Here is a 9,694-nt window from a genome sequence, read left to right as displayed (position 1 = left end):
TTGTAGCATCCATCTCTGTCCCGCAAGCTGCAAGGCTTTGTTGCATCAATCCCCAGATTGTAAGTCCTTTCCAAATTGCAACGACAAACATCCCGAGTAAACGTTTCCCATTCTCCAAAAAGGCATAGCTAGCAACCTGACAGAAGGAACAACACTGGATGGCCAATGGGATGAATTAGCAACTCAATGAACATTAAGTTGTAGGGCACACGGTACCACATTGATAACTGACCCAAGGCAATGGCGAAGGCAAGTATCATTATTGTGACATGATAATCCAGTCCTCACTCACCTAAACCCTATCTAATTACAACACTACAGATAAACACAGAACAAACAAAAGGGAAAATGGAATTAAATAGTTAGGAACTCAAGATTATCAATCTACATAAAGTACAACATCATGGGGTTACATTTCCTGTGTTCTAGGCTGCTATAGCTACACCAGGAGGTAGTAGATACCTACAGAGTTTAAAGTAAACCTCATGTCAGCAGGAACGTAAATACTAAAAAAAAGTTATGGTGAAACTACTAAAATATGAATAGTAAGCCTGATGAGCAAGTTTCCAAGGGTTCTCACTTTTAAAAGAGGCTATCTCAAAATTAAAAAAAAATGAGAGGAAGGGGCTAGTGACAAACCTCCTGGAAAAATGGTTGGCGATGGCTAAATGTATAATGTCATCCAAGAGAATGCAGAGAACACAGTTGATCATGACGCTGGTAAAATTAATGGTAGATTCGGCATAGTTCCATCTGATAAAAGATTAAATATAAGGTCAGATACAAATGTTCAATCCAAAAGGCCCACATAAAGGTTTCAGTTTTCAGAGTTTGTGCAAAAACTTGCACGGCAATAAATATGGGCGATTGAAGATTTCCTGAGCATACTTGTACCATGAGTTCAAACAGGCTAATGTTATTGGCATGGCAATAAGTTAGGAACAACTCAGAGCTACAAGCATCAGTTTTCAAATATGATACTTTATGAGCCACTATCAATCCAAAATCAAAGATTCAAAGAACTAGGGAGTATAAGTTTTGACTGGCATAAAGATTTGTAACAACTGGTTTAATTAGAAACACACCTGAAAAAAGAAAATTGGATGCAACCTTCTACTGGGACTAGTTTGCTTCTGTGTTGCAACCAACAGCTTCATTCTCATGAACACATGAAGTTTCATCCTTAGGGTGTAAGATGCCATTTGAAGCTACTTTTTGAGTAGAAACATAATCTGAGACTATATTACAGCCTAACATGTCTTTATATGGTTCTCCATTAGGAGGTTTTTTTACTACATTTTCAGTTGACCCATTCGAATGCTGTGTTTGATCTGTTGGTATTCCAGCATTAGCGGTGACATCTGTATCACCAATTGAAGAGGTTTGTTCTGACTGGGACTTTTCTTCAGCAACAAGATTGATGCTTTGATCTGCTGGTGGTCCATTGTTGGTACCCATTTCCATATCTTGGATCCTAGGTGGATCAGAGGCTGCATCAGTCTGGAGCTTTTCTTCAATAGCAATTCCAGTACTAGTCATCTTCACAGCATTGATTGTGAGTGCCTCAGAAGTTGCTTCACTGAGGAGCTTTTCTTCAGTAGCAAAGTTTCTTCTTTGATCTAATGATGTTCCAGTGTTGGCAGTTGTTTCACTATCTTTCATTTTATCTGTCTCGGAGGTCGCTTGTGCACTAGGCTTTTCTTCAGAACCAACAATCTTAGTTTGCTCAACAGATGTTCCACTACTATCAACCAATTCCTCATTCCTGCTCAAAGGGGGGTCAGAGTTTGCTTCGGACTTGATCTTTGCTTCAGCACCAGAAATTTCTGCAGTTTGCTCACTATTCATGATATCGTTTGCTGACCCCGCAGAGTTCAAAGAGGAACCACTTCTCAATTTTTTATCAGGAGGGGGTTTCACATCAGGCTGTAACATACTACTGCACTGCTGCCCAGTTCCCTCCTTTCCATTAGAGGAGGTTTCAGCTTTAACAGTATTTCCTATTGGAGGTCTTAAGGTAGAAGCTAATTGTGATTGTGAACCAGCCGTGATAGCACTCAGCGCCAATACATTAATGTTGTGTACAGTGCTGCCACCTTGAATGGAGATTGGCTTCATAAGATTTCCATTTGCAGCCAACTTTTGGTGATTCTCCTTTGCGGCCATGTTTTCTGCTGATCCTGGCAAAGAAACTTGTGCTCCACCACCTGGTGGTGCAGCCTTTGATGCAACAACAGTTCTTGTAACCTTGCCATATTTTGGTGGCAGGGGTTTGCCCTTACTCTGCGTCAGGCATGCTGAACAATGCCACTCAGCTTTAGGGACACCTTTATTACCATACTGCTGAAGGCATTTCAAGTGTACTCCCCTCTCACAGGCATCACAAACAAGTAAACTGTCTGTATCAGTGATAGCAACTTTGCATATTTGACAGCCCAAGCGAGAATGCATGTACTCAGTTGATGGTGGAGTCCAGCTAGGATGGTTTGCAGGTTGGTGCAGAAACTGTTGAACGGTCTTTGCTATATCATTGTGGTTGACAAAAGTAGGTTTTGGTGGAACAAATGCCACACCTGGTGTAGCACGATGCCCCACAACAGTATTACCTGTGGCAGCTTGAACTGCCACTGGCTTTGTGTCCTGGTTTTTCAACAACTGATTGGAACTCTGTACAGCATTTACATTGGACCTAGCAGATGTGTCTAGAGTAGACTTGTTTGGGTGGACAACAGCTGCTGCAGAAGCAAGCAATACGGGCAAATTAGTTTCTGAGCAAAGCTGATAAAAAGAATATCATCCTTTCTATAAAATCAGGGATATGCATAGAAAATAAGCTCCCCTTGTATGCAAATGAGGAAGTAGCAAATAACAGTTTCATCAAGTAAGCATAATTTCCCCAAAGCAAGAGTGTTCAGGGGGAAAAAAAGATAGAAATGCTACTGTAAAATAGCTTCACTAGTTTTATTAACCACCGCGGCTGTCATACAGTTGCTGCATTTTAGGTGATGTGCTTTTGTGCACCCCTGAACAATATAAACTAAACTGAGGGGAGGGGTATTTCTCCTAATTAAAACATTTAAGCACGACATATTTGTTGCAGCTTTGAGCAGTCAAAGGATTTATATGTGCAAAAGCCATCAACATGCATCAAGAGCCAAGTAAGAAACTTATTTACGATAAACTAAAGTAGGAAGTGTCTAATTTTACTCAAAAAAAAGCAAAATAAGCAATTAACATTGGATGCTGCAGACAGGAAGATAGAGCAATACCTCCACTGCGTGTTAAATTCAGAGGACCATTAACATCTTTGTCCAATTTAAGGTGTGATGGACCAGTATGGGGTAGGGCAACACCTGAGGAGTTGGCAACTGGTTTTACAGGAGATGATCCTGGTGGCTTCAAGACAACTGGTGATGTTGAGGTTAATGGGCTAGTCGCAGCTACAGCTGCAACTTGTGGGTTCCTAGGAACTCCAACACCAAACTTAGAAGCTCCATTGAAACCATGGAACTCAGCCATTCCAGTTGAGACAGCAGTTTGAGGTGTGCTAACTGTTGGTTGCACTGGAGCTTCCTTGACTTCTTCCATCTGTGTGAAAGCAAATAAGTGAAATAGTCAAATAGTGTAAATACATAGTGTTTCTTACGCAGATCATAGGTAACCTTAAACCAATTTTCAAGTAATTTTCAAGTCAATGGTAATGATAATTCATAACCTTAAACCTACATGAAACCGCTTAAGCTAAAAAAAAGTCATGTCAACACGGAAATAAACTATTTCAAAGAGATCAACGAACACAGATAGTAAGCTTAACGGACAAAAACAAAGGGTGCCAAGAAGTCAGACATACTAATTCTACAAGAACAAGTAACGTAAATCTAAACATTTGCTCAAGCGCATACATGCAAAGCTTCAAGAGCAAATAAAACGCTTTGAATTAGAATACAACAAGAGTAACAAAGCATATCAATACACGAGCAGCGCCCCAACAAATCCCTCAGGATCAATTATTCGGTAATGTATCATTCAGATGCTATAGCCTGCGCCATGCTAGCAGCAGTGTCATGTCATACGAACTAATACAGCTCAATAGTCTGACGAGCATTCTGACATCCACAATAATCACCCCTCAGATTCTCGCAGCTCGTACCAGTTCACCACAAGGCCATTAAACTGGGCGGTAACGGATCGAAACTAGAGAGAGTTAGCAAACCTTGCGCTTAGTGAGCATGAGCCTATCGGCGATGGATGCCTTGGGCGGGCGGAACCCCATGGCGGCGGGGTCCTTGGCGCGGTTGAGGCCGAGATCCTCGACGACCGCTCGCACCGCCTCCCCGGGGAACAGATCCTTGGGCCGCACAGCCCCCTCTGCGACGGCTGCGGCCAGCCTCTCCCGCGCCTCGGCCGCGAGCGCCCGCTCCGCCGCCGTGGGCTCCCTCCCGCCCCGCACCTCCCCGGCCGCGGCCAGCACCATCACGATCTCCGCCACCCGCCTCAGCCCCGCGCCTTCATCGCCGCGTCGCCGCTTCCCCGCGAGCGACGCCGCCGCCGCGGGGGCGTCCCCCATCCCCCGAGGGGAACGCGAAACCCTAGGAGGGGAAGGGGATAGGGCCGGGCCCGGCCGGCGGCGCCTCCGGACGGTACGAGACCGCGCAGGAAGCAGAAGCTGCGGGGAATTCAAATGTCCCCCCGCTTTGGCGCTCAATTAGACGCGGGAAGGTAAAGGATGGCGGTGAGATGCGTGAAGCGGAGGGGGGGGAGACGAGACGAAGGGGGGCGGGCGAGAGGGGGGGATTAGTCGCAGGTGTGGGAGTAGAACACAGCAGAGCACGGGGACTTTTTTTTTTCTTTTCCTCTCGCCGATTTATGAGCGGTGGGGAGTCGGGGTTGGGTTGGTGGGTGGATGGACGGCGTGGATGTGGCGGACGGGACAAAGAGGTCAAAGGATGGCGTTGATTTGTTGGGTTCCTAGGCCTCCGTGCTGCCGTAGGGATTTGCCGGGCTGGGCCGGCCTGCCAGGCAGGTTGATGACGGAAGAAGGCTAGTGGGCTGCTAAAAGATACAGCCTGGGCTTTGCCTATCCAGCTTGCGTCACATATATTGTCATCTCGAAAAGAAAATTTTGCTTTTTTACATGGACCTGTGCTCGAATGCCATCGTCATAGAGATCATTACACACAGTTGCCACCCTGCTCGCTACACCCCTAAAAACCCCTCCCCCAGCCAATATGTCCCGCTCCTCCTGAATTCCTCCACCACCGCCGCCACCACCGGCACCGGTATCAGCGCCTCTCCGGCGCCCTGAATCCCTTCAAGAACCTGCTACACAGTGGTGTAGGTACGGGGGACAGCAGAGGCCATACCCCAAGAGCAACTTCAAGAGGCTGCTAATTTTACCCCTAATATTTTTTTTAAAAAAAAGAAAAAATAAACTCCAACACTCCACCCAAAACTCCCACAAAAGATTAGCGACACAAAAAAACACTCCCTCAGAGCAACTCCAAGAGTATCCTAAAAAATTCTTCCCCCAAATTATGTATTGAAGGTTCTCCCAAAAAAAAATTCCCCAAAACATATCAGTCCACAGCAGATCGCTAATAAATAGCCTCCAATATTTCAAACACAGGCCACGTCATCGTATTGGGCCCATCGGAAGGGACGCGCTGGCGTACGGGAATCAGGATTGGAGGAGGAACGTCAACGCTAAAATATACGCGGTGGAAGACTATTTTTTAGCGTCGCTAAAAAATTGGGGAAGGTTTAGGTGGATTGTTGGAGTTCATTTTTTCTCTCTTTTTTCCTTAAAAAAGATATTAAGGGTAAGATTAGCAGCCTCTTGGAATTGCTCTCCGTACAAATTTTCACTATAAAATTTAAATTTTGACCATTGAAAACTTTAACACTACTTGCCCCTAAAACTCGGCTACGCCACTGCTGCTACAGGCCCGTCGGTACCCGGCCGCACATATGCACCGCGGGCGCCGCCGCGATCACGGCGTCAAACACCTCCTGCGGTCGACCACGGGGCAGCTCACGGCCTGGTAGTGCCTGGGAACGGCGTCGAGCCATCGAAGGGAGGCACGGCCACCGCAAACCTCGCGCAAAGCCCCCTCCTCGCATCCTCCCCCGGCGAACGCATACAAAGCAGTCACTAGTTAGAAAATTTGTGCATAGCAATACACACAAAGGTTCCGCTGAGCGCTGCGATCGTGTTCCTTTCAGTTTCAGGTGCTTTAAGAAGTTGTGCTATTAAAGTTGAAAGGTGAGGCACCTAAATATATTCGGCTCGTTCGGCTGGCTGCTTGTGTAAGGTCCTAGCTTTGAGATACAAGAAAATCCTGTCTGCCCATCAAGTTAGGGCTACAAAGAAAGGATTGTTGGAGTCCTTGGTTAAGGAAGCGTGTGAAGCAGAACAAGCCTAAGCGCGTGAGAAGGGCAAGCTGCACGGAGAGTCAGAGCAAATTCCTCAAGAGTACGTGATGTTTGCTGATCTCTGCAGGATGGTTTTACCTCTGATCTCTGCATCATCTAAGCCACCTTATGTGCATGAGCTTCCTCTGCCATCTGCCAAAGGTTCTCAGGAGATCCTGGAACTCTGCGTTTGAGCCAATCGTGTTCAATAAGTCCATCTTTTGTGAAGGCTCGTCACTTGGTGAGTGAGACAGTGAGCGGGAGGATTGCAAGGAAATCGAGTTTTTCTGGAGCCCAGCCTTCGACAACCAAAGCCATTGTGACATACAAGTTGTTCTTCATGCTGTGCTGCTGAGTATTTGGGCTGAAGGTCAGCCAGAACATTGACAAATGGATGCACTGATGCAGATCGTTCCTGATCACTGCAACATGGGTATACAATACGCCCACAAAATACATGTACAAATGAGTGCGTATTACACTTCGTATTCTACCGTCTGATGATCACATCGACACCTCCTTGTACCGTACAGTATTACACTGCTCGCTATACTCCCCCAAAAAACCTCCCCCAGCATGACCCGCTCCTCCTCACGTCCTCCTCCTCCACCGCCGGCGCCGGCATCGGCGCCTCCCCGGCGCCCCAGATCCCTTCGAGTACCTGCTCCAGGCTCGCCGGCACCCCGCACGTCTGCGCCCCGGGCGCCGCGACCACGGCGTCGAACACCTCCTGCAGGCCGACGACGCGGCGGCTCACGGCGCGCCGCGCGTCCCGCACGGCCGGGTAGTGCCCCGGCACGGCGTCGAGGCGGAGCAGCACGGCCATCAGCGCCTCCGAGAACCGGGCCCGCTCGCGCCCGTCGCCCCGGACCGCGTCCACGGTCTCCTGCCGCCGGAGCAGCCGCTCCAGCCGCGTCGCCTCGGCGTCGGCCGCGCGCACGGCCGCGACGTGCCGACGGACCTGGTGCCCGCGGAAGGCCGCCTGGATCCTGGCGGCCGCCGCGGCGTCACGCGACCCCTGCTCCTCCCGAGCCCACTCCTCCGAAGGGGAGGTGACGGGGATTTGCACGGTGGTCTTGGGTTTGTGGGCGGGGTTGGGGTTGGAATCGACGGCGGCGAAGACGAATTGGGAGGTGGAGGTGTAGTGGTGGTAGGATCCCATGGGGACCTGGGAGTGAGCGCGGGCAGCTTTGGATCAGGCGAGCGAAGGGGAGTGTGCTCTGCAGCTTGTGCAGTTTGCTTTGGCCGATATCTGGAATCGTCGAGCGCACAGTGATGCAGTCGTGGTCCACGGCTTTCCGCACCTGCATTTTCTTCTTTCGGTGCCTGAGGTCAGGATGTGCTGCTCATCACTGCTCTGCGTACACCACTACCGGCTACAGAACATGCATCAGTGCGTGGCTGAAACAGAAAAATATGGCAGAGCTAAAGCAAGGATCAGAACAATCTAGAGGTTGTTTGGATACTAGATGCTAAATTTTAGCAATGTCATGTTCGGATGTTAATTAGAAGGACTAAATATGAGCTAATTATAAAATTAATTGGAGAACCATATGCTAATTCGCGAGATGAATCTATTAAGCATAATTAATCCATCATTAGCAATAGTTACTGTAGCATCACATTGTCAAATTATGGACTAATTAGATTTAATAGATTCATCTCGCAAATTAGACTTCATGTGTGCAATTAGTTTTTAATTATTATATATTTAATACTCCTAATTAGCTTCCAAACATCCGATGTGACAGGTTATCCAAATACCCTAGTCTAGTCTAGCTAATAATATGCTTATGGTCTCAATCTTATTCGATTTCGCTTCCAGAGAACAAAGATTTAGAAACAACAGAAATTTTCAGCGACAGCTACACAGACCACTTGAAACGTAATTGCTCAAAATCTTTTGATGTCCAGTGCAAAGATTCGGAGTCCTTTTTTTAAGTTGTAGCGCTCAATCCGTTGCAATTCGAGGCTTATCTTCCCTGAGCACGCACTTTGCTTGCGAGTGGGAACACGGGCAGCGGCGACACGCGAGTGTGCATAGCCAAACTACGAGCAGTGGCGCCGACAGAATCAGCAGCTCGACCCACCGAGGGAAGGGCCCTCCGGAACCGGAACTATCCGGAAACGTGATCAAAAGCGCGCAGCACCCTGCGGCGGAATCAACCGCGCACGGCGCACCCGGACGGCCGGAGCCGGACCCTCCCCGCGCCATGTGCGCCCGGCCGCGGCGCGCGGAGCCAAAAACTAGTCCAAGTTACCGGCTGGTTCTCCCGTGTGGTCGTGCGCCGCGCCGCGCAGCATCGTCCTCGCCGGGCGCACGCTCGCCTACCTGACCTCGCCGTCATCGCGTCCAATCGCCGTGGGGAAGAAAATCCTCCTCCACCACCACCACGGTACCACCGCACCACAGCAGGAGAAGCCTTTCTTCCCCGTTGGAACAAACAGATTTCGGTCCTTCTCTAAACGGAAAAGGAAAAGAGAAAACTCGCAACAAATACTGGGCTGCGAAGTATCCCAAACCACAAATGGGCTGAATTGCACGGATCATCGGTTCGTTGCAGGAAGCTCAACTGCCGAAGCTGGACCTCCTTCCCCAACGACGGCTACGACAATGGCGGCAACGCCGCTTGCCCGCTTCCCAGCACACAACAGATGGTCGAAGAGCTTCCTTCATCGGCCGACGGCAGCGCCGCCTTCCAGGTCTATCTGAATTCGTGGCGCGTCCGAGGCCGCCGGTCGACGCCCGGTGGTGGCGGCGAACGCCGAACGGGCGGGCGGCGGAAGGACGAGGAGAACGAACTACCGCCAGGAGGGGCAATATGTAAAGATATAGTGGGCAAAGTATAAATAATCGAATCGCGATTAATAGTTGCGATCCAATACAGGGGGTAAACTGCAAAATAACTGGATCGCGATCCAAATCAGGGGGTAAAATGAAAAAGGTTGAATCCGGCGGCGGAGCTCCGGCGAGCCCCAGCCGCGGCCGGCGCGGGGCTGGAGATGCTCCAGAAATTGAAAGCGCCGAGGATGAGCTCCACTACCTCAGATTTAAAGCCTCGATTAGAGAGCCAGGTGATGGCGTCCGCGCCGCGGCGATGTTGCGGCGGCAAGGGCGAAGCAGTGGCACGCGATGCGGTCCCGGCGAGCGATGGTGCGGACCAGGTCTTGCGCTCCAGAGGCAGGCAATGCTAATGGTGCACGGTCACGGATTCCTAGCTCAGACACCATGGGGCGCCGTGCTCTGTTCTCTGTTGTTGCAAGCTGCAGTGCAAGCTCAGGT

At 49.4% G+C, this 9,694-nt stretch overlaps 2 protein-coding genes across 3 annotated transcripts; both read right to left on the bottom strand.

Annotated features, from left to right (window-relative positions):
* Positions 1–241: 241 nt before the first annotated feature.
* Positions 242–4,795, bottom strand: LOC117835901 (uncharacterized). 2 transcript variants are annotated; one of them, XM_034715237.2, is made up of 5 exons: positions 4,214–4,795; positions 3,270–3,588; positions 1,086–2,732; positions 640–753; positions 242–462 (listed from the first exon to the last, which is right to left on the bottom strand). In XM_034715237.2, exons 1-3 carry the CDS (start codon positions 4,565–4,567, stop codon positions 1,123–1,125), a joined length of 2,283 nt encoding a protein of 760 aa, XP_034571128.1. In that variant the 5' UTR covers positions 4,568–4,795; the 3' UTR covers positions 242–462; positions 640–753; positions 1,086–1,122. The 2 variants fall into 2 exon arrangements, with proteins under 2 accessions (XP_034571128.1, XP_034571120.1); XM_034715229.2 differs by having other exon boundaries at positions 1,086–2,735; positions 4,214–4,794.
* A 1,933-nt stretch (positions 4,796–6,728) lies between these two features.
* On the bottom strand, positions 6,729–7,727 carry LOC117845153 (uncharacterized). Its single transcript, XM_034726084.2, has one exon. The coding sequence runs from the start codon at positions 7,571–7,573 to the stop codon at positions 6,959–6,961; it is 615 nt and encodes a 204-aa protein (XP_034581975.1). The 5' UTR covers positions 7,574–7,727; the 3' UTR covers positions 6,729–6,958.
* Between the last annotated feature and the right edge of the window lie 1,967 nt (positions 7,728–9,694).

Source organism: Setaria viridis, chromosome 1, assembly GCF_005286985.2.
Source record: "Setaria viridis chromosome 1, Setaria_viridis_v4.0, whole genome shotgun sequence".
Taxonomy (NCBI): Eukaryota; Viridiplantae; Streptophyta; class Magnoliopsida; order Poales; family Poaceae; genus Setaria; species Setaria viridis.
This window is presented reverse-complemented; position numbering and strand designations above follow the sequence as displayed.